Source organism: Callionymus lyra, chromosome 15 (genome assembly GCF_982586985.1).
Source record: "Callionymus lyra chromosome 15, fCalLyr1.hap1.1, whole genome shotgun sequence".
NCBI lineage: Eukaryota > Metazoa > Chordata > Actinopteri > Syngnathiformes > Callionymidae > Callionymus > Callionymus lyra.
The window spans coordinates 25,059,139-25,082,928 of NC_141832.1; the positions used below are offsets into that span (position 1 = coordinate 25,059,139).

Sequence of the window (23,790 nt, forward strand, 5' to 3'; positions counted from 1 at the left end):
CACACATGTTCTCTGTTTTTTCTGTCTAGGCTCATGTCATGCCGATCGTTTCCCTTGGAGATCCGACAGGAACGGGAATCGTTCAAGGCTTGTCCACCCACGTCGCCTCGTCCAACGAGATCATTCGCCGATCAAGAACACAAGGACAACCGGTGGTATTATGGGACGGATCCGAGCACCCAGTTCGTAGCAACGTACAGACCCTACTGTCATGTAGACGGGGTGGACTGGCGGCCAAGGGTCCAGGATGCGGTATTTGCTGCCCTCGATCCTGGAGCTCATCTCAAAAAACATGGTTCTCCTGTGTGGTTTCTTCTTTGAATGAGATGGGACATTATCTGGGCCTACCAGGCAGCAGGTGGATCTGCTCCTAGCGGAATGAGGGCACATTCCACCCGCAGTGTGGCAGCCTCAGTGGCTCTTTTGCAGGGTGTTGCAACAGAGGACATCTGCTCGGCCGCTTCTTGGGCGTCCACCTTAACCTTTGCTAGAACCTTCAGGATCAGTAGCTTACACTGTTCAATCAGTGGACCCTGAGCCCCGCAGCTCCAGTGGATTTGGATCCTGGGCCGGCAGGGCCCTAGCGATGCTGCTGTCAGGACCGGTGTCCAGCTGGGTGTACAATTATCCTGTCATGCTTCGCCTTAGTTTAAACCAATAGCGAAAATGTTAGAGGGTGTAGCACCAAGAAGCAAAACCCGAGTTATATATTCATAATCTCAGGTTCTACAATTGGTAGGAACCCCTCCAAACTTGTCGCCCAGCTGACGCATTTTCTCTGCTAAGTTTCAGTTAAAGTGAGTGCAGTGGGTATTCCCCTCATCTTACAGGACGTGGGCTGAACCCAGCTGGGCGGCGAGTTCATAAAGCTTTCTCAGAGATGAGGCAGGGCCTCGAGGATAAACCAATAGCGAAGCTGTTAGAGTAGTTCTTCATAGCTTCACCGCTAACTTTGTATAATCCTGGGAAGATCGATCATGCTGATAAAGATGTAGAATTCAATTAGATCACAATTGGATCCAAATCCAGCAAATATTCTGTATATTGTGTTAGGTTTACCGCATTTAAGTTTAATACTCAGGAAGTATATTGTTTAGAATAAACTCTCTGGTGTTAATTATGTGAGAACGTTAACAAAAAGAAAAAAGAGAGTTAGCCTATTATTCAATGTTAAATTATTTATTATTATACAATGTCTCTAATTGTTGCTAATGTCAAAATATATAAATAGCTGCTTCACAATTAAAACAAATATATCGCTTAAAAAATATAATCAGTAACGGGTGTCAGAACTCGGAGTTCTGGATTCAGAGGTCAAAGTTCTATCTATGAGCCATTAGAGGTTTTGGTAAAATTGATAAACCGCCAATGATACATTAAAAGTGTTAGACCGTTTTAAGTAGTAGATCCACGGACTTCTTTCGTGAGACTTTTGCTAAGATTTCAGAAAAGGTTCTTCCACTCTTCGTGCATGCTTTAGTTTAGTATACTTGTTTAGTTTGTTTGGATTGTCTAACCAATCACTGCTTCAGAAAGACGTTAGGCCCGCCCATTTAATGACAAAAAGGCCAACGACTGTTCACGAGACGGACATCTGCGGCGGCGCAGCGCCCTCTATAGGCCTGCTGCCACTGCTGCACATCATATATTTACAATCCAAAAGAATTGAATATAGAACTACAATCCAACATTTCAAATGTAATCAACCAATTAAAAACGTTAATTAAACAATTTTCAGCTGATCAAACAAGTTACTTTTTGATATAAACATATACTGCACACATACATAGACATTCAATTCACTTTGGATTAAATGTCAAAGCTGTATTTATTCGTTTCTGTCTCTTCCTTGTAATAAATATTCTAAATTGATCAGGAGGTTATCAACCAGAAAAAACAGATTTAACAGGAGCGACTAGAAGAACAGTTGTTACATCACTGATCTGATCCAGCCTTACACCACAGCTCGGGCTCTGAGGTCTGTGGATCAGAATCTGCTGATGGTTCCACGCACACAGTTCAGGACCAGAGGAGAGAAATCCCTCCATGCTGTTGCTCCTAAGCTTTGGAATGATCTTCCTCTCTCTTTGCGCTTGATGGAGTCTACTGACTCCTTCAAGAAACATCTTAAGACGTTTTTATTTGTTCAGGCTCCTGTTCTGTTATCAGTTTTATCTTGATCTTTAAAGTATATACTTTATTGAATATTGTTTTGATTGTTTAAGCGCTTTGTGACCCTGGTCTGGAAAAGCGCTATACAAATAAAAATTACTTACTTACTTACTTATTATTTCTGCCCGTTATTCGTACTTTTGTATTTCACTGAAAATAGTAGTAACTTGATCCTTAACCTACATTATTTTGTTCGTTAATGATTGCTAATATGAAATATTTAGTTATGAAGTAAACTCAGAGTGCAATTTAACAAATGAGATTTCCCTATTTAGTTTAAGAATATATTTAAAACTGGACTGGACAAGTTTGCTTAATATTCGAAGAAATTCATTTAAAAAACATTACAAGTAAACCGTTGATTGGTTCCTTGCAGGAGACATTACAAGACTTCATTGTTAATTGTTTTCTTGACTACTGTGCCTCCAGGACTACAAGGTGCAGTTCATTTCCCCATAAAACTGTTAAGGATGAATGATTATCCATTGTGAAGTTAAAGACAATTGTTTCATTAAGGGTAAATATGTTATCGACACCTCAATCAGACAGCAATCTCTGAATTTATCGGATTATTTGGTTGAAATCTCAACTGACCAACCGCTCCCTTCTAAAACTCTGATTATGAAAAGAAACATTTTCATATTGAACATTCTCCATCTTTTGTAAGTAACATGCTGCACTAAACCTCAAAATCTAGTAGAAGAAAAGTAGATTTGAAAATAAAATAGTTGAAATACTAGTCTCAATCGAAACCTGGCAGTCTGGAACTTAAAGGAACATTTTTTTGGAGTGGAATGTGAAGATGATGTCATTAACCCTTTAGCACGAGCCACAGGCTGGGCTAAAATACCAGTGACAGGTTAGTTGAAGCTGAGTGTGTGAGTGTGTGTGTGTTTCTGTGTCACAGTCTGAGAAGAGTGAAAGCAGATTAACAAGCAAAGAGAAGACTCGTTTTACTTGTTGTGCATAGCTTTGGGAGGCGGACGGAGCCGGGCTGAGGCTCAGTGCACAGAGAGCTCAGCACAAGCGTTTGCTTCTGTCACTTGGATTGATTTGAACTCAAAGCGCAACAAAAGGTACAGTGATGTATGGCTGCTCCGTGTCTTTCTTTTGTGTCGAATAGTGTTTGTGAGTGCGTGTGATGGTGGCCGACTGCTGCTGTGTCACCTGCACAAACACAGTATGAAGTTTATCTTACACTTTGTATTTGTGTAAGTTGTAAACTTAACTGTTGACTTTTTGCAGTTTGTTATTTTAAGTTGTGCTGCTTGTATCATCTGCATACCAGGTGTCAGTGGTTTTTCCTGTATTATCTGTCAATGACAAAATGCACAAACGTATATCTGCGCCAGCAAATGCCATTCATTCCTTAATCGACATGTGGAGTTAAACAACTTTCATGTTCATGAAAGTTTCTATAAGACCGTTTAGATTTCAAACCTAAATTTCAGTTGTTTATTGTGAGTTAAACGGAATTGATTTGCTTCTCTCAACTCTCTTCAATAAACCTTGTTGGTAAAACTTTTTTGTGCTTTATTATCTTTTGCAATACTCTCGTAGATGTCTGAGCCACCAGTTGTAGCCCGAAAGCCTTCAGGTGTAAGAGTCATACCAGGAAATAGAGGTAATTTTATCTATAGAGACCCTGTCTTCACTGCAAAAGGTATATTTGTTTGTGTGATTTATCTTATAAATGCGCTTCCTGCTAGTGTTGCGCGTCTTTAATATTCCCTCTTCTTCAGAAAATGTTGTGGAATCAAATAAAACATCATGTCAGGATGCAGAGAGAGAAGTGGTGAGTTATCATATAAACATATACTGTACACAAACATAGACATTCAATTTACTTTGGATTGAATGTCAAAGCTACACATATTCGTTTCTGTCTCTTCCTTGTCATAAATATTCTGTCCTGATCAGGAGGTTATCAACCACTGCTTCGCCGACATAGAGCGGTTTATGATGCGTCTGCAGCAGACGGCTGATGCCCAGAGTGTTCTGAACCAGAGGAAGAAGAGAAGCAGGAAGAGCAAGAAGAAAGATGATCACGATGGTAAGAATGGTTCATCACAAGAAACCTCTATCAATTGAGTTGTGGTGGAAAATAGATAAATAATTTTGATTGTGTTATTTTGATTAAACATGACTAAAACACTCTAATGAAGTTCATCATTTAAAATAAATACTTGTGTCATCACTATGGGATGGGCTCAGATGAAAAATGGGCTGGGCAGTTGACAATGAACATTCCACTTTTTGGGTGATTCATTAGATATTTGTCGGGAGTAATCTAATCTCGTGCTGTGACATGTAAACCAAAAAAAGTCAGAGACACTAACACCCTTGGCACTCGCACATCAGCTGTCTGCTGATTTATGTATCATCAGGAAAAAAAAGACTTGAGCAATTGATCGATGGTGCTGTGACTGAATTAAACAATCCAAAGAGACGGATGTAAACTAAAAAAAGTCAAACATAAAACGGGTTAGTCTTCAGTAGAAACAACATGTGCTGACAAATGTCATTGAGGTCATTTTTGAACCCAACTCTCCTGACTTACATGTTTCAAAAGTCTTCTTCTGCAGTTAGTCCCTCATCATGACAAAGCTTTGAAGTTATTACTTTATAAATTTCTTCCCCATTTGAAATCTCGGCGAAAGAGAGGTTAGGAGAGCGGAGCCGATGATGGCATTCACTCCTCCTCCAGCAAGCTGTAATCAAACCCCACTTTGTTTATACAACGGGTCTCTGAAACACACGGTAACAAACCTTGATATTTGACCAATCGAGATTTCATCTCCAGCATATTATTGTTACAGACGGCGAGGCTTAAGCATTTTCTCTTGTACATATTTCAATGAAAAAAGAGACACATACTGATGAGTACAAAGAGGTCGATGGTCTATTTAAGTTACACTTGAATCAATACATTACTCTCCCTTTAAAACTAGGTGGAGTTCATCTCCTGTATCAACAAGGGTACCCATGTTGATACAAAATCATCTTGTTTCTTCATTCACATTCGTCTTTCACTGGACCTTTTGTGTACACTGCTGACTTCAAGGAGTGTTAATAAAAGATGGTGATTAATTTTTTTAATTCTCATCTTGTTGATTGACAGATGACCTACTGACCATGAAGGCTTGTCCTCCATCTGAGGAAGAATTTATGGACATCTTCCAGAAGATCAAGTACTCCGTCTGTCTTCTGGTATATCTTGACTATCCAGTATATTTTATTTAGTGCTTGTGTGAAAGCGTTTTGGTGTATCTCTTCTTCAGGATCGTCTCAAGTTATTGATATCTCAACCTGATGCACCAGAGCTGCTACACCATATCGTTGTCCCTCTTGGACTGGTGAGTCTTTGACATTGTTGAAAGTTGCTTCCTTGTAAGAGTTGGCTGTTTTTGTCTCAGATGGTAAAGACAACTGGCGGTCCAACGATGGCTGCATCAGCAGTCAGTCCAGCAATGACCAAAGGTGCAGTCTCGTTCCTCCAGGAAAATCTGACTGAAGATGAAAAACAGCTGTGGACCTCGCTGGGGCCAAACTGGAATTCCACTAGGTTCGTCCTTCTGTCTTTTTGGTGGCTTTCTGGACATTGACTCACTCAACACTTCCAGGTCTCAACTGGGTGTTTCTGTACCTGTATTTTCCCCTGTGTTCCTGGATGGATGGGAGCCTCCTTCTGGACAAAATTGGGAAGACCCTGTTGAGTCCCAACACAAGCAGGATGGAAAGAAGGAAATACAAACTGTTCATGGTGACCATGCAGATCAAGTGTAAGTCATTAAATCTGCTTTCTAAAAAAAAGCAGAACTTCAAAGTTCAGGAGCAGGATCTCCTTGCTTTACTTTTGATGAAACCTGAGCAGATGCAGGTTTCTTTTTTCTCACCAGAGACAATGAATAAATAACAGACAAAGTTCTTTTCTTGGTCAAATTCCCCCCTCCCTAAAAAAAAAAAGAAAATCGACATTATGAACAGTGAGCTAAAAGAAATAGGGGACAAAGAAAAATAGTTTTGATGGAATGGGGAAATTATTTATTTAAATACTTAAATAAAAAAAAGAAATGAAAAGGACGATAAAACGTTTAATTGAATATATAAGCACTTTACTTGATAATATTGTATTCTATTCCTGAAAGCATGCAATACTCACTTAAAGGAGAAATGAACTAAAGAAAGAAATAAGAGAAAAAAAAAAGTTGTAAACCCAGGAATAAAAAAATATATATTTCTAATACCGGTTTGGTCTGCGGAAGAGTCATAGTCAGGAGACACAAGTGGAACAACCAGATGTACAGCTAATTTAGCTTTGACGACCTTCGACCTTAGAGCACATTAGACCAACAGTTGCCTTAAAAAGCTAGCAACACAAAAGTGTTTAAAAAAAAAAATTAAGCTGTGTATATTTACTTAAAAACCGAGCAGGAACTAGAGGTGACAGAAATATTTGTGAGTCATCAGCCTTGACTAACACACTGACTAACTTATGAGCACCAACACTGACCAGTGTGTGTTTTGTTTTGAATGGTTCTAGAGACGGGAATGGTGTCCCTCCGGAAGGTGAGCGCCTCTACTGCTGCAGTTACGATTTTGTGGCGAGGAACAGCAGTGAGCTTTCGGTGATGCAAGGAGAAACTCTGGAGGTGAAGAAGCGTAGAAAAGTATTTGAATGTTTACGGCCTGAGTAGAATATTCCATTTTCTTTCATCAGGTCCTGGAGTCGTCGAAGCGCTGGTGGAAGTGTCGGAATCGTTTTGACCAGATTGGTTTCGTCTCCTCCAACCTACTGGAGCCACTGTCCGCCCTCAGTAGCACAGAGCGAGGCAGTGAAGTGCTGCGCAGAGAGTCAATGGTTAACATAACTGTCGACTTTTCCTGTTAAGTCCAACAAGAATACATTCTTTTTATGTTTGCTTCAATCCACAGAAAGCGCCACAGAGAGCAAAGTACTTTTCATATGCTGCACCCAGCTCAGGTGGGACCAGTCCAATTGCCACAAGCCCGCCGTTAAGACCCCAGAGCATGGTCTTACCTTCATCCCCGCTGTACGGAGACACGAGCAATAAAGGTGACACGATACTGTAGAAAACACTGACCTGTTTTGTGGTGGTTCGATTCCTGTTCTTGACTGTTAGTTGTATAAGCTCTAAAATGTTTTAACCTCTAACACAGACACTTCCGACTACATGGTGACCAAATGCTAAAATTGTAAAAAATGTAATCATAATTCATACATCAAACTCAATTGAGGACTTTAAAAGAGAAGAAAATGGTCATAATATTTGTTTAAGATAGTCATATAAATGCAAACGAGTAACAAAATTGTAACTATAACAGATTTATGAAGTAGCTAGTGACAAAAACAAAACAAAGTATATAAATTGAGGTATTAATTGGCCAGTATTAGCAGAAATTATCATAAATAAGCCATTTGTGTCAGAGTTTTTCTTAAATAATGCCCTGATGACAATCTGATAAAGTCATATTTGCACTCATACAAGATACGAAATATTGTTTTTTATAACAAAATAAAAAATAGTGTACAAGTACAAACCAAAAGGAGCAAAGTCACAATAAGAGAAAGAAAGATAAACTTGAACTATATAATGTCAAAGTCAAAATCAGAATGTTTTGACTGTTTAGAATCTGCTTCACGGTCTCTATTACAGATTAACTGCAGCTATTAACCCTTGCGTTATCTCTGGGTCAAGGTGACCCGGTGACCTGAAAACAAAAGTTTTTGTGGTATTCTTTAAGTTGTCCCTTGTTAATGACCTCTATATATCCAGAAATACATATGCAGGGGTGGAGGTCGTTCACCTTGACCCAGAGACAACACAAGGGTTAATATAGTTCAATGAACCACAGTTTTAAACTTTAAACTGAGGCAAAATTTGGTCAAAGTGCATAAAAATATGACATTTGTGTTTGTTTTTTTTAGTTCTCATTATGAACGATGAGCTTCTGGAACGACTGGCAGGAAAGAAGGACTCATCACGTCCTCTGGTTGTCCCTCGCTCTGCAGAGACCACAACTCCCCTGAACTACCACTCACCTGCATCAGAGGTGGAGACCTGGCTCAGCAGCAAGGGCTTCAGTCCACAGTGGGTTTGGAACTATTTTTCCTGACGAAACAAGATCAGAATCTGTATTAGCCAAACACATTCCTATTTAATTAATTTAAACATTTGTATCATGCGGCTTGTGAAAATATAATTTCTACTTTTTACAATAAGTTTTTTGTAATTAACTTTTTCTGTTGCTTGACTTTTTTATAACGAAAGATATTTGGCTCAATCTGTCTTAAAACCAAAGTAAAGTTTTCGTTATATCAAAATAATTGTTTAACCTTTTAAAAATGTATTTTAAATTAGTTAAATTGATGTTGTCATTTGGTGACCCAACAGCTCCACCATGAGTCAGTTTACCATGACCTCAGCTTTCTAAGTCAAAAACAATAACGACCTCTCTCCTTCAGAACCGTGCAGAGTTTGGGGATCTTAAGCGCAGCACAACTGTTTTCCCTGAAGAAAGACGAACTCCGAAGGGTGTCACCGCAGGAGGGAGTGAAGGTCTACAGCCAGATTATGATGCAGAAAGCCCTGCTGGAGGTGTTTATGTTTTCTCTGTCTGTTTGCTCGACCTTGACCTTCGGCACCGACTTACCTAACCTAACCTACTTTGTTGACTTTTCCTATTTGTGTCGTTCATCTGCTGCCCTTCCTCATATGTTGACATCCCTGTTCATTACCTGCAGGACGAGCGCAGGACCACTGAACTGGAGAAGGCGATGGAGAAGCAGAAGCAGAAGATCATTCTGGAATGAGAAGACCTGGTCTGATTCTATATATAAAGTAAATATAAACAGTTAGCTACTGCTGTCATTGTGTAGATACCCCGATGAGTTATAAAAAAGAACAAGTTTCCTTGTGACAGTAGTTTGATGCGACAAGAATCTGGACGATCTAATTTTGAACATACCAGAACTGACAAAATTGTTATTGTTTTAAAACCACCTTAAAGGTTGTCAGTCATTTCTTCTGAACGCTGCACATTAAAGGACCTCCTAAATGAGTAAATGTGCTGTCATGTGTACACACTCACACACACACACACACCTGTCATGTTATTGAATTGATGTGTTAGAGTAACAATCTAAAATAGCTTGCTTAACTAGAGAAGCACTGAGGTAGCAGACTAATGCCTATCATTTCCCACAATAATGTGATTGTTTTTGCACTTTTATCTGTAAAAGTTTATCCCTTTTTTTTAAGCATTAAAAAAACTAAATTACATTGCTAATAAAATAGCTTTGTTGGTACTTTTTCTATGTGTGTTGTGTTATTCATTCTTTTGTTCTGTATTTAAATCACAGTAGCAAAATACCTTTGTGGTGTTTACAACACTGGCAATAAAAGATTCTGATTCCGATTGTGATCATATTCAACTGATTATAATCAGATTATAAAAATAGTATAATTCCAAACACCACCAAAGTGTAGACACCTGTTCCTATTTTGATTATCTTTATTTCAAGTGATTTATTTCAGCAAAAAATCCCAACAATCACATAACCTTCTTGACAGAGGTAAAAACCGGATGTATTGGTATGAACCTGCCTAAGAAAAATACAAATAGTCTCCAAATGTGTAAGCTATCTTCAATTATATACAATATCTTAGCATTACAATTGTGTAAAAGATTATTTTTACATTAAATAACAAAATAGTTCAAGCGTAATTTATTCTGCGATTGTACAGACATATGTCTTTACATTTTACCACATTTTCTTAATACATAATTAAAATAGGGATATTTTATGTAATAGCTACCATTTTTAAATAATAAAAAGAAGGAAGAAGTTCCAAAAATGTATATTGCATATTAATAATTGAAGGGGCTTTATGCTTTGTTTAAAGAGGGGGAACTTATTAGTCACTCATATAGTTGTTTGAGGCATATTCAATTTCAATATTGGATGAGAAAAGATAAGCTATATTTTTATAATTGAGAATAAAGCAGCACCCAATAATAATTCAGACTGAAGCTTAAAACATCATAAATTTAAGTGCCCTTTGTTGAGCTAAATAACTTGATAACAGTGTTTTCTTTCAGAGACAAGCAAGTAGTCGACAACCACAGGTTTCTGACTCTCGCTGTGCTGTTCTTCTCAGGTCTCACAGGTGAGGGTTTGGTCCCAGCAGTCCCAGTTGTGGAGCTCTTGTCCATGAAACCACAAGTGGATTTCCCTCTTGGCTCCCTCCAGAGAGTCACTGGCATGGACCACATTTCTTAAATCGACAAGTGATTGAATGTCAACACTGATCTTCCCATAACTTTAAGTTAAGTTAAGTGCTCACCTGCTGACATGCTGGCTGAAGTCTCCGCGGACAGTGCCGGCTTGAGCCTGGACAGGATTGGTTGAACCAACCATTGCACGAGTCGTCTGCACCACATCGAGTCCTTCCCAGACCTGGACAAAAGACTAACTATGACAAGGGCTGGTGTGTGGAATAAAAGCAACTCTATGGATACAAAACTACAGTAGACTGAGAGGAGGCGTTGTGATTATAAAAGTGCTGACAAAAATAGATTAAAATCCTTAATCAAAACAAATTATTACCATGACTACCACGGGACCAGAGGTCATGTACTCCAGCAGGTTCGGATAAAAGGGCTTCTTTCTCAACTCACAGTAGTGCTGAGACAGCAGATCATCGGACACCTTCGCAAAACATAACATTTGTAACATTTCAGTAGCTAATCAATTCATTTGTATTTAACGCAGGATCTGATACCTGTAACATCTTCAAACCAACCAGCTTGAAACCTCGCTGCTCAAACCGTCGGATTATTTGCCCGACCAGTCGTCGTTGAACTCCATCTGGTTTCACTGCCACAAGGGTGCGTTCCCCTGCATCTGAGAGAAGGTCAAAGTTCCCTACACTTAAAAAAATGATTCTCCAAATTGTTCACATCAAGATTTAAGAAAGAAGCGGTACTAAAATGTCTTTAAATATATGGATTTTTTTTTAAATATCAGATAATGCAGAGGGTTTAGTTATGAGAACCCATTTGAACGCTGCTCTATCAGCTGACAACATACAAACATCTACCTCTCTGACATGTTCAACTGGGAATCTCTGAACAGACTGGCTGTAATGACTGACTGCATGTAGTCAATGGAACTTACATGTGACCACCACAAGAGGATGGCCCACTTCTGCTCGATCATTTTGAATCAAAAATGAATTGTCCTTTTCTATTTTCTGAGTATCTCTGTGTACAACAGGGCAATGGACTAAGCAACACGTAGAGCTATTACTCAGATTGAGGTCCAAAAACAAACATGTTTGTATACCTTTCACTGTCAACATCTGTGTGCCTCTGAACCAGCTCAGTCTATGACCTACTGAGTTCAGCAACATTCAACAATCCCGTGGTGTTTTGTTTTTTGAAGAAGAAATGGTCATTATTAACAAAAACATTAGAGTACAAAATCCTCATCTCTGCATATTTGTTAAAAGTATTTGCTTTGTTGAAGTCAACGCAACATCTGTTTAAATGTCACCTGATTTATGTCGGTGTCCAGCGAACTCTGAAGAAGGAGATCTGAGTAGAAGTCTTCTCTTGGCTCCCTGGTCCCACGATGACACCAGAGATCGAAACAAGCATCGCTGCAGCATCACGCCTCACTCGTCACTTCAGCTCCACTCAATGAAAAAAAGCCATTAAAGTAGTCCGCGATTTAGCCACGCCCCCTCCCTTTCGACTGTTATGCCGAAGCATGTGATAGCAAAGGTGCGTGTTTCATTTGTGCAACAAGACACTTTCACCGGGAATCCAAAGATTTGTTCTTGAACCTCCATTTAAATAACCGTCAACAACAAACGACGACTTTGATCTCCAGCTGAGCGTCGGATGAGCTTAAATAAAGTATTCCAAGGTGGATGCGTGTGATCAAAGACGTATGCAATTGAAAGGTTGGACAGTTTTAAGTCACATTTGGACACCGACCTAAAATTGCTAAGCCATTTAATTCTTAAAACATACACCTATTAAAAAAAACATATGCATTAAAGTTATATTTAGATACAATGAAAAAACAAAGAACTATATTTCAACACAATAAAATAAATATAATAAAAATAATTTAGAGAATACCTTGAAGAATACATTCTACTTCACTCATCCCCCGAGATTTAAGAAATAAACATTTTTCTCATGAACATTAAATCTAAAAAACAAAATCTTAAATTTGATTTACTGAAAAAGTTTCTTCGACTAACAAAGTAAGTAAACAAACGCAGGTCAGATTCGGTGTCGTTTGGTTGTAGCATATAATGATATAGATTTGTCAAAGGTTTAAACATTCGTGTAATTTTAAAACACTTTGTCTTTAAAAAAAAAATCCAGAAATGGTTGACCAACAGGGTAAACACGAGTGATGTTTACTAAAGCAGGAACATCGCTTAGTCAAACAGATCCTCTAAGATGAATATTAAGGGTAAATGAAAATTTTATCTTTTCTTTTTTTTACTGAACCGACATTGAGAATATTTCACCAGGCTTTCACAAATAATTAAACGTCGGTAAAGTTTGATCTGGACTTTCACATCAAGTAGTATTTTAAAACAGACATGTACGCACAATTGTTGAAAAAAACAAAAACAAGACGATTTTAGATTTTACTAAAAAAAGTTTTAATTTACTTTATTAATCAAGAAGTCCTTTTCACAATGGAATGATATTTCATAGTCATGTCTCCTTCGGAGATTCAAAAATGAAGGCAGAAATCAATAAAAGCAGACATTTTAAAAACTCAGAAAGAGTTGAAAGTGCTCAGTCCCAGCCCAGCATTGATGCAGGGTTGTGAGATAGAAGGCCTGGCTCAGACTGCTCTGGGTCTGCCAAATACTTGAAACGAACAAAGAGGGCTCTGCTTCTGGGTTCCTTAAATAGCGGCATCATCCTACAGTAGAAAAACATCAGCAGCATCTTAAACCCCATTGACTCCATCTTTTACATATGAATAAACATTTGAGTTTGGTAAAGGAGTGTTGGGCAAGTGGTCAGCACAGGCAGTTCATGAACATCATAGTCGGTTTGAAAACGGTTCACACAGTCGTCGTGCTATAGTTTAATAGTGCCAGTGGGTAGACTGCTGTTGCACAGTCTGTAATAGCGCAGGTCATTCACTAGTCGCTGCACACTCTGAGTGAATGAAGGCAGATCCTGGAAAAAAAGGGAGATGTTAAAAACCAAAGGGAAAATTAAGACTTTGTCATCCGCACCTGTTCAAGCTTGAAGTTGCGGGCAAGAACAGCTCGCTGGTTGCTGTCCACTTCCTGACAGCCATTGAGGAACTCTGGCATGAAGGCTGAGTAAAAGGCATCAAAGTCCACAGAGGCCATGTTGTAAATTGCAACAGTGATCTCCTCCTGCAGAAGGTCGTGACTCTTGTGAAGAAGGACTTGTAACAGCACGTTGATGAAGTGGAAGAGCATTGAGGTCCGGAAAAGCTTCTGAAAGACGCCAAGAAAAGTCGCTTTTAGCCAAGTTATTAAAAGACTGTTAAAACGCGTTATTAAAACTGGAACTCACCCTGTGGTACAACTTGTGCTTGGTGTTGAGTGACTCCAAGTAGGAAATGTTTTGTCTAAAGATGTGGATGTCGGGCTGCAGGAATGACTGTCCGAAAGCCTGAGGAGAACAAACGAGTGACAAATAAGTTACATATTGCATTACGCATTTAGTCAAACTGAAGTAATAATACATAAAGTATTACGACCAAAACATCCTTTCACCTCCAGTAAGTGTTTAAGAAAACATTGGATGGTTATAGTGTGATGACAACTATATCTTAACAACATATTTGCAATAATACATCATATGTGCATTTATTTTAATGGTCACAAGGTTATCATAAAAAACGCAGCATTAGCATGTAGCTTTTCTTCAGGCGAGGAATGGCTGACCTGCATAGCGGCTGTGAACTGAGCTTCATTCTCCATGGCTTCTTCTGCGACGCTTCTTTGGACACTTGATAAGACAGAGGCTTTAAAGAAGTACCTCCAGTTTTGGTGGAGAATTTGATACAACAGCTCAAACAACTCAGCCTTGACGTCGGGGGAAGACTGTCCAAAACCAGAAAAAAGACAAGACGGTGACGGTGATGTGATAAAAACGAGATGCATGTACAAATCCTGCGTCTACATTCCAGAAATAATGGTTTATGACAACGAAATACATGTAGGGTGACTGACCTCTGCTAGAACAGGATAAACTTGCTCCATGCACAAAGAAAGGATGTTGGGGAGGAAAGGCTTGAATGCTTGACCAGGTTCTTGCACCACCACCTGCAGGATCTTCAGAAACTTCTGAACCACTCGGCAGCCGGCACTTCCCTCATTTAAAATGCTAGCTGCCAACTGTTCTCTAAAAGATAAACACATTAAAGCATGTATACTTTATTAAATGTGTCAGTTTTTCTGTCACTCCTGCTTGTAGTCATCTGTCACAGATCTACCCTGCCAGCACTATTTCTTCTCTCCCTTGATCTTTTTCCCTGATAGATACTCAAACTAGCAAGTATATAATACCACTACTGAAATTCAATTTCTCTCTATCTTAGCGCAATAAAGGTTGGTTACCTGGTAAACATGCTGAGAAAAGTTTGGATGATCTGACCAGTGAAGGCCACGCCCATCTGTACTCTCAGCGCTTGAAAAAGTGTGAGAAAGAAGGACAGCATCTCATCCGTCACATCTGGGGAGAAACAGAGTTCAAGAAACAAGCACATCTTTGGGTGACGGCAGAAAAGGAAGAGGGACTGACCTGGCTGCTGAATGAAGAGGGGGAAAAGGCTAAGCGACACCTGGACCGACTCTTGGAGACTTTGATAGCAGATCTGCCGGGATTTGGTGGATTCCCCGGAGATGCTGTTAACAATGTCTCTGAGCACAGGAAGGGTTTGTTGGATGACTGCTTTAACTGGAGAAAAAGATGATGAAACAAAATTTTAGACCTTTAACATGGTAAAAAAAAAAAAGGGCATTGAAACTGACATTGACTTAAATCATGGCGTCTCATCGTCATGGTAACAGTTCCTCTCAAAAGACGGTACTCTCGGGTGAGAGATGAAAGAAGGCTGCCATGGTTGCTGGAGCGACTTTGCCACTGCTGCTCGTTCTCTGGTAAGTTTGGCCATGGGAGCAGGAACATGTTGGACAAAGCACGACACACCAGCAGATGAGCCTTCAAAGGAAAAACACAAAAGCAAAAATTGTTACAAAAGATACTGAAAGCATTTTTTATGATTTGTATTGTTAAAAAAGCATTATGCTCAGACCTCTTGGGGGAGTCTGTGGGGCTGACTCCCAGTAATGACGTTGAAGATGTTCTGAACTGCTGGCAGAGTTACCAAGAAAACGGGTCGCACCGTTGACGTGATGGAAACTATTAAATGGCATGTTGATAGTTGCAATTTTTCTGGTACCTGTGATGATATGAGAACATATTTTGTTTTTGTTTTTCATACTAATGGCTTTTTTAAACAGTTTTACTGAATCAAATCACAGAATGATTCTAATTGAGGACACTACCTTGGCAGTGACAAGTGGACAACTAGCGTTAATTGCAGATGTAATCAAGTTATTGAACTGGCTCTGGTTTTGACCGTGGACTTCACTGTAGAACTGGGCGAGCCAATGACAATAGGCCTGAAGTGCAGCAAGGGCCTGGGCATGTCTGCAAGAATGACAAACGATAGGCAATCAAACAAAGCAATATCTGACTACAGGTGGTGCAACAAGATTTCCTGATAAAGCAACTTGACATTTTGTATTGTTTCCTTGATGATTTTTTTTTTTTTTTAACAGGCAGGATTCCAACAGGATTTATTTTAATGGTGCCAACTACTACCCAGCTTTGCTGGGACAATAGAAACTAAACTGCTTTACAAAAGTGGGTCCGAGACAGTTAATTTCCATCATTCTTGCTTAAATATGATTAACTTACACATCAATGAGGTCTGGCTTGAGCACAGAAGGCACAGCGGTCTCCAGGTCATAAAGGCTGGTCTGTGAGGCGTAGCAAGTCACTTCAACCAACCTAGAAATTATATGAAAAATTAAGCATGACAAAAACATAATCCACTTGTGTTAAAAAAAGGTTCAACATTTCTTTCATTGAAAAGTGAACACACCTCTCCACCACTGCTAGAGTGTCACTGAATCGTGCGGCAAAGACTTCTCCAATAAAATGCTCCGCCAAGCGTCCGACAGCTTGAAATAAAGAACTGAGATCCCTGAGAGAGCAGTGGAGTCGGCGGCAATCATTCTCTGCTGTGATGTTAAGCCTGCGACCTAGGAGAACATTCAGAAAACAATATCCTGATGACTAGAATATATGATGACAAATTTATAATTAAGCTTAACTTACTTGTACTAGTGGTGACGATAAACTGCTGCAGACCTAAATACACATCCAGGTTCTCTTGGAGAATTGGAAACTGGAGCATATGAAATACATTATTGTCATCATTAACTTTGTTACAGCAATAAATGAAGTTCTAATATATTTGATGTAGAATTTCAACTAATTCAATGTAATTTATTAAAATGACAAATGTTGTAACAGTTTTGTTGCTGCTTGGCTTTGTTTAAAAACAAACAAAATACATTCATGCCTCACCAGTGTTGTAAACGCATGTGACGGCAGCAACTCCATCACTTTGGCAACAACCTCCAGACTCTGTCGTAGGTACCTTTGCCACTCGGTCTGTTGCTATAGTGACCAGATGACAAGCAGAGATATCAAATGAACATCTGCTTTGAGGTCGAGTCTGTCATATGCTGAATTACTTGAAGATACAAAATCGGGGTCATGTATTGAGCAACTCAAATTAAAGTTTTCTTACATCGTCATCCAGAGTTTCATCGTCCAGCTCTTCCAATTGAGCCTGGTTGAAACGGAACTGAATACGACTCAGAACTTCCCTCAGCAGAAGTACCAAGGCATCCCTGTACCTGTAAGAATCATAATGTTATTAAATACCACAAAACAACATGCATTTAAGAAAGACAGATGGCAACAAGCTTACAAAGGAACATCATAAAACACTTGTCATTAAGTTGAGCTTTGATTTTCACATCTAACGTTTGCCTGCCAATCAAATTTAATACATTTAGTGGTTGAAAATGTAGCAGTTGCTAAAAACAACCACATGGAGACGCTTTTTTATTCGGTTAGTGCTTAATTTTAAATAAACTCTAGAAGACTTGTTTTTTCACAATAATCTGCTTGAGTGTAAGACACATTGAACACAATTGTATTTCCCACATACATATCAAAAACATTAAGACAGAGTCAGTGACTTACCTATTGAGAACACTTTCTCTATCTGCCAGTCTACTTTTGATTTTGGTTGTTAGAAAGTCCAAGAAAACACTCCATATGTCCAAACAGGCAAAGTAGCCCTCGTGCGTTGGCTAGAAGACATTTATGGGATTTTTAGGTAGTAGGTAGAAGTACAACTTCCTTCTGAAGGAAAAATCTTCTAAATTACAATTGATAAAAACTCACTTGGTTAAAGGTGTACTTGAAGAGGAGGGCGAGAAATTCAACGATTGGAAACTGAGGACTGGATTCAATCCGCCTCAAGTGAACGCTAACAAATAGGCGCATGAAGTCGGTGAACTTTTCCAAGTAGCTGAAAAATTACAGAAACACATTTTATACAACAAGAGAATTCAGATCAGATATTTGAAAATGTTTCAGACAACCTAGGGCATCTCAAGATCAAAGAATATTGCCTTTTGTCAAGGAAGATGAATAAGGACAACTTAACTCAATTCAAGACTGTACTAACAATGTTAACAGGCAGGATATGACCAGTGTCAAAGGTTGCATCACGTGAGCTATGACAATAAAGAGCAAGATATACTGTAAGACACGTGGCAAAAAAAGTGTTGACTCATTTATGTTAGCATTTGACCTTTACAAGCGCATATGACTAGATTCAGAAATAATCATTTAAACTGAGGAATACGGTTGGATAAAACTATTCTTATAATTTACTCCACTTTCAAGTTTAATTAAATAAACGTGAAAGTAAAGGCAATGACGCTCGACTGTCTGCAGCCGTTAAACACCGAGGCTTCTTAGGGCCTATTGTCGTGCCCTGAGGTAATGGCATTTGCCGAGGAAATAAAAAAACATGTTGCTTAATAACATGTTTTTTTCAGCAAGTAAACACAGATCCATTTTTTTGGATCTAACCAGCTAACCATTGAGGCCATGGAAAGTTGAACATTTAAGATTAGAAGTTTGCTAAGAATTAATCAGTCATGTTAATAATACTATCATAATTGCCATAGAATTGTCACAGGAGGCTTGGGCTCCTTATAGCTACCGAAAATAATCCTCAATAATCTAAAATAAATTAAATGTTGAGGTTTAAAGTTCTCTTACATCAAAAAAGTAGTGGTGAGCTATTTATTTGCATTGATGCTTATTGAATTTTGGAAATAAATACAGTATTTGTCTGAGAAATAGAACTGAAGTGAAATTAAAGGCAATTCAAGGAAATTACTTTTTAACTGAGTTAATTTGAATCTTTTGTTAAATAATATTCTATTACGAAAAATGTATAGATGATACAAGAGCAAAAATATCTAGAAGATTCAATATACAAACCTTAATTGATTGTTGTTAATTCAGTTATTTAAATAATTTACAGGAAAATATTCATGAAGTATCAAGACTTTACAATAACATGCCATTATATATATATTATATAATTTTAGTCACAAATAATGTGCATTATAATTTTAAAAACTGAGGAATTAGATAAGCTGTCAAACCTTTCATCAAGCTCCTGCAGCCAAGTCTTGACAGTGTGAGCGTTATTCTCCCGAGTTAACCTCTGAAGGAGAAAGAAAGTCTGCTGGAACATCCGCAAAAGATACTCCTCAAAGTCCATTGGCACACAGTTTTTAGACACTAGTTCGTTGACACACGTCATGGCGAGCACACCCAGCTTGGCACGATCCACATTGCTGCCCTCGCTCTGCTGTTCATGCCGTCCATTTGACGCTGGTGGAACTGTGCCCGGGATGAGATGTCCGTTAGAAGAAGTGGAAGTGATAAAGGATCCAGTCTTAGACTTGGTTCGCTGGTCGCATCCGAAACGAGCAAAGTGAAAAATGGAGGCTAGCAGGGAGGGCGTGATGCTGGTGGAGAGTGGGATCCAGCTAAACAAGTGGGCCAAACACTCCAGAACCAGACAACAGAGCTGATGGCTGTCATTGTCCAGAGACGCCATTGGCTGGCAGAGAAGCTTTGAGTACTGGCTGCCCTGAAACAAGCTGCCAAGTAGTTCCACTGGTAGATAAACACACAGAAATAATTTTAAGCAATTGTTTGACCATTTGCAACATCTAATGTCATGTCACATGCATCCTTAATTTAACATTTTGATTCGATTATACAGTGAAAATAGATGCAGATTAAGTGACTTACGACTTTGGCCGGAGGTGGGTGAGGGCGGAGGAGTGGATGCTATAATGCTGTGCTTGTCCAAGTACGTTTCCAGAATACCTTCAGGTGAGAATAATGCAAAGGCATAAATCTGTAACCATTTTTGAATTCAACATTTCTTCTTATTGGCACTCAGGTCTCACCTGTTAGCAGTCCAAGTACAGTTGGTACTTGATCTAGCAGTAGTTTGCGCAGCTCATCTTTCCTGGCAACGCTCAAGTCTTCACGGGGACATGCTAGCTCCTCTGAAGTGGTTTTCAGCATAACAAGACCAAGTGGACGCAGCACAGGAGACTGGATCAACTGCAGAGATTAAGGGGAACACAATATATTAACCAATACATCAACATTGTTGAAAAAGATTATCTCCCACTTAGAGAAAATGTTGTTTTGGCTTCTTCATGCTAATGATTTATCTTCAAGATGAAGGATATAAACATTGTGTGGTGCAAGATAAGGGCTTGGAAGAAAACAAGTAACCAAATGAAGGAATTATCATCCTCAAATGTCTTCCCCAGGTCAAAGATTTTGAGTAGCAAAATAAGTAGGACAAGACAGAAGAGACGTGATAGAATTCTAATGGAATCCAATTCATTTTCCATGAACAAAGTCACATTTGGGACCTACCTGAAGTGTATTTGAGAAGAAATCATGATAAAACATTGGCCAGTCTATGCGACCAATGTCAACAATGACCTTGCAGAGTTTGTTGCGGATGAAATAGGGCATAGACTTGTGCTGAGCAAGCAGAAGTTTGGGCAAACAGTTACGAATTTCCATCTTGTCTTGAGAAGCAAGGCCAATCCACATCTTGTTCACCAAGTTCTATAGGTAGGACAGAAGATATCAAGTGTACAATTGTGGTAATTACATTAGATTTTGGTAAACTTTGTACAGTATATGCAATAGTTTAATGGGTATGAAACTACAACACCATTTAAAAAAAATACATAATACATCATCCATTGATGATCACTTACTTCTCAATAGCTTATTTTAAAATTTGACACAGACCTACCAATTAGAAAGACAGAATTTCTACAAATACAAGTTCTCAACACAGAATTACTTACTTCAAATACCGTGAGGCTGTACATCATGACATACTCATTCTGAGTGTTGGAGAGGAAAAACAAGCAGTGGCGCCACGCTCCAGTCTGCTGTGCAAAATTATTCAGCACTTCCTCTGCACAAACAAGGAAGTATGTTAGATCACATAACTAAGGTGATACAGTTGAATACAGGAAGATGATTTATTTGAAAGGTAAACAAAAGTATATATTAAAAATAAACATGTATTTTCCATTATGGTTATTAAACACAAGTTTAACTACTAAACGGTACTTGGTGACACTGCTTACAAATCATTAAACCTGATCATTATCGGTTAAATAAATTTGAAAAAACAATAAGACGGTGATCATTTTGTATTGGACAGACAAACCTATTTCTTTCTTCCGTTCATTTGTGGTGTAGCCATGGAAGAATTCAGTCATCAGACCTTCCAAAGCACGCAAAGACGACTCCTCAGAAGCCTAAAGAACATTCAACAATAAAAGGTAAGGTCCACAGAAAACCATTTATGTTTAAAAACAGAAATGTTTGACGTTGGAGGCTGACTGCTGCCGTTGAGCAAACATAATGGACTCACTATGACCCCCAGTAAGTTGTATCGACCAGAAGCTACAATGGCAAAGTATTTTTGACTGATACGGTTAAAAGCAAAGCATCTAAAGAGCCTCCCCTGTAGCAGGCGGGTCTGAATTCCTCAAATGAGCCACAACATGCTGAGAATGAACACAACTGGGAGGAAATATTCAGTGAGGCAAGATGGGCGTCGTAATAAAACAGCTAAAGCAACTGAAACAAACCGTTATACATCACATTGGCACATACACATTTAACAGGCAGAAACATTACGTTGTAGAACACGATTACTTGGTACACGAAGGTGGACATTTAATGTATGTTTAGGACAAAACAAGTGTACTCACCATGGTCAGAGGTTGAACTTCTTGGTCTCTGGATTAGCCTCGGAAACAGTTAGCTGGCTAGCCAGGTCTGAGGCTACCGTTAGCTCATGTATTACTGGCTATTAAAACAACTAATAGTTTTTTTCATGGTCTCCCAGTCGGTCGGGCCACACGAAAGAAACGCTTAAAAACATTCTGAGCATGTGACTGTAAAAAAAACAACAACCCGAGTCAACCTTGCACGCAGTCCCTGTAAGCGTGGGGTTACTTTAAAATTAAATTAACCGTTTAAAAATCCCTTTAAACTGTCGTGGGTCTGCCAATAAAAAACGTTTACGCACATATTGTGTCACCCATAAGTGATACTGGATCCAGAAGCGGAGACGTTTGCAGTAATAACCAGGGCTCTCTTAGCAAAGTGTTCAGAAGCTAGCTGGTGTTACACCGATGCTAACAGCGGATGGCTAATGCGCTAGCTTTCTAAAAAGGTGAAGCCAGTGTTGCTGTCAAATATAGTTGTGCTTTCACCTTCCGTTGCATCGATCGTTTTCTATATAGGAACCGGAACATTTGCACATCCGGAATATGTTGTTGTCTTCTTAAAGGCAGCAGTAAGTGTGATCTGAGGAGCGATCTTGTGCCTGGTGCTGCTTGATCCAGTGCTCGGGCGGCTCAGCAGCTGCTTACACCGCTCACTTCGCAACTTCCTCTTTTGCGGCGAAGGTCCACCAACCAAAGTCAACTCCTGTTCAACTCATCTTGTTAAAGTTATTTTTTTCGGTTTCCTTTTTGCAGATCACAATGATATTTTTGAAAGTTTAAGAAATAAAGACGAGCCATAAAAACATTGACCTTTTTTTTGTATTTATAAAACTATCACAACATGTGCAACAGATGCCTAGTATATACATACTGTAGATGTTAACAGAAACACTTGGACAAATGACTAAAACTCGCAATTAATGAAACCCAAATTTTAAAATTTCTTGTCAATTTTATACCAAAGATTAGTTTTACGTTTATATAAAAAGTGTATGTATTGATTGATTGATACACCTTTATTCGTCCCACATCGGGAACATTTGGTTAGTCACAGTAATTCACAAATACTTACACACTATATTACATACAGTACACATATTAAAAAAAACCATAATTATATATATATATATATATATATATATATATATATATATATATAAGCCCACAAACTACCAAAAAAGAAAAGCACTATTTATTAAATAGTATGAATGTAGCTGGCAGGACAGAGCAGCCAATTCTTACCTTCCCTCATAGCTCATACCACAGTATGTCAGGCTGAAGGACATCACGTCTGACACTGTGGTGTGCAGTACAGGAGCACCTCAGGGGACAGTAGTGGACCCTCTCCTCTTCACCATCTACACTTCAGACTTCTGCTACAACTCAGAGCTGAATCTCGTCCAGAAGTATGCTGACGACACTGCCATTGTTGGATGCATCAGGGACAACAACGAAGACGAGTATAGGAGTCTGATACGTGACTTTGGGGACTGGAGTGAGAGGAACTATAAGTACCTCGGCGTGTGGCTGGATAGTAAACTGGAATTGTCCTGCAACACAGACCATGTATATAAGAAGGTTCAGAGTAGACTGTACTTTCTGAGGAGGCTTCGATCATTTAACATCTGCAAGAAGCTCATCTGCATGTTCTACCAGTCTAGTGTCCTGTTCTATGCTGTGGTGTGTTGGGGTGGAAATGTGTCCAAGAGGAGAGTCAACAGGTTGGACAGGTTGATCAGGAGGGCTGGCTCTGTGGTTGGAATGAAGCTGGACTCACTGGTGACAGTTGCAGAGAGGAGATTATTGAATAAACTACTGTCCATCATAGATGATGACAGTCATCCTCTCAACACTGTCATCAGTGAGCAGAGAAGCAGAATGAGTGCATGAATGCTCCTTCCCAGGTGCAACACTAATAGACTCAAGGACTCATTCATTCCTCGGGCTATTAGATTGTAAAATTCTGAGTTCGGGGGCAGGAGTGGAGTGAAAGTATCTGAATGTTCTGTTCTATGTTAGTCTTTGTATCCTTTGTCTTTGTTATTTTTCTTTT

The 23,790-nt window shown here is 39.0% G+C and overlaps 3 protein-coding genes across 4 annotated transcripts; 1 reads left to right on the forward strand and 2 right to left on the reverse strand.

Moving 5' to 3' along the window:
• The first annotated feature begins 3,107 nt into the window (after window positions 1–3,107).
• On the forward strand, window positions 3,108–9,502 carry eps8l1a (EPS8 signaling adaptor L1a). Of its 2 annotated transcripts, none has more exons than XM_087808877.1 (14): window positions 3,108–3,248; window positions 3,733–3,835; window positions 3,915–3,967; window positions 4,093–4,225; window positions 5,294–5,382; window positions 5,454–5,528; window positions 5,589–5,737; window positions 5,796–5,954; window positions 6,716–6,824; window positions 6,893–7,033; window positions 7,108–7,249; window positions 8,123–8,285; window positions 8,660–8,792; window positions 8,939–9,502. In XM_087808877.1, exons 2-14 carry the CDS (start codon window positions 3,733–3,735, stop codon window positions 9,005–9,007), a joined length of 1,518 nt encoding a protein of 505 aa, XP_087665003.1. In that variant the 5' UTR covers window positions 3,108–3,248; the 3' UTR covers window positions 9,008–9,502. The 2 variants fall into 2 exon arrangements, with proteins under 2 accessions (XP_087665003.1, XP_087665004.1); XM_087808878.1 differs by having other exon boundaries at window positions 3,733–3,796.
• A 188-nt stretch (window positions 9,503–9,690) lies between these two features.
• On the reverse strand, window positions 9,691–11,994 carry nme4 (NME/NM23 nucleoside diphosphate kinase 4). The gene is made up of 5 exons (XM_087808743.1): window positions 11,753–11,994; window positions 10,980–11,101; window positions 10,805–10,906; window positions 10,542–10,654; window positions 9,691–10,472 (listed from the first exon to the last, which is right to left on the reverse strand). Exons 1-5 carry the CDS (start codon window positions 11,865–11,867, stop codon window positions 10,352–10,354), a joined length of 573 nt encoding a protein of 190 aa, XP_087664869.1. The 5' UTR covers window positions 11,868–11,994; the 3' UTR covers window positions 9,691–10,351.
• An 884-nt stretch (window positions 11,995–12,878) lies between these two features.
• Window positions 12,879–22,352, reverse strand: xpo6 (exportin 6). Its single transcript, XM_087808810.1, has 25 exons — window positions 22,224–22,352; window positions 21,717–21,902; window positions 21,167–21,257; window positions 20,796–20,908; window positions 20,350–20,547; window positions 19,866–20,025; window positions 19,705–19,782; window positions 19,047–19,566; window positions 17,767–17,893; window positions 17,563–17,672; window positions 17,102–17,210; window positions 16,876–16,968; window positions 16,624–16,693; window positions 16,388–16,547; window positions 16,201–16,293; window positions 15,786–15,930; window positions 15,533–15,679; window positions 15,249–15,438; window positions 15,019–15,174; window positions 14,835–14,949; window positions 14,448–14,619; window positions 14,160–14,318; window positions 13,786–13,884; window positions 13,476–13,706; window positions 12,879–13,416 (listed from the first exon to the last, which is right to left on the reverse strand). Exons 2-25 carry the CDS (start codon window positions 21,717–21,719, stop codon window positions 13,315–13,317), a joined length of 3,441 nt encoding a protein of 1,146 aa, XP_087664936.1. The 5' UTR covers window positions 21,720–21,902; window positions 22,224–22,352; the 3' UTR covers window positions 12,879–13,314.
• Window positions 22,353–23,790: the final 1,438 nt, after the last annotated feature.

Bases quoted from the DNA above. Each gene is read 5' to 3' on its own strand.
- eps8l1a (XM_087808877.1), top strand. From the start codon at position 3,733: ATGTCTGAGCCACCAGTTGTAGCCCGAAAGCCTTCAGGTGTAAGAGTC. The intron at 4,226-5,293 runs GTAAGAATGGTT...GTTGATTGACAG, and splicing joins GAAGAAAGATGATCACGATG to ATGACCTACTGACCATGAAG. The intron at 8,793-8,938 runs GTGTTTATGTTT...CATTACCTGCAG, and splicing joins TGCAGAAAGCCCTGCTGGAG to GACGAGCGCAGGACCACTGA.
- nme4 (XM_087808743.1), bottom strand. From the start codon at position 11,867: ATGCTGCAGCGATGCTTGTTTCGATCTCTGGTGTCATCGTGGGACCAG. The intron at 11,102-11,752 runs GTGACATTTAAA...ACCTTCTCTCAG, and splicing joins TGGACACCGACATAAATCAG to ATGCAGGGGAACGCACCCTT. The intron at 10,907-10,979 runs GTATCAGATCCT...TGTTTTGCGAAG, and splicing joins TTGGTTTGAAGATGTTACAG to GTGTCCGATGATCTGCTGTC.
- xpo6 (XM_087808810.1), bottom strand. The intron at 19,783-19,865 runs GTGAGACCTGAG...TCTCACCTGAAG, and splicing joins TGTACTTGGACTGCTAACAG to GTATTCTGGAAACGTACTTG. The intron at 13,707-13,785 runs GTGAGTTCCAGT...GGCGTCTTTCAG, and splicing joins AGCACAAGTTGTACCACAGG to AAGCTTTTCCGGACCTCAAT.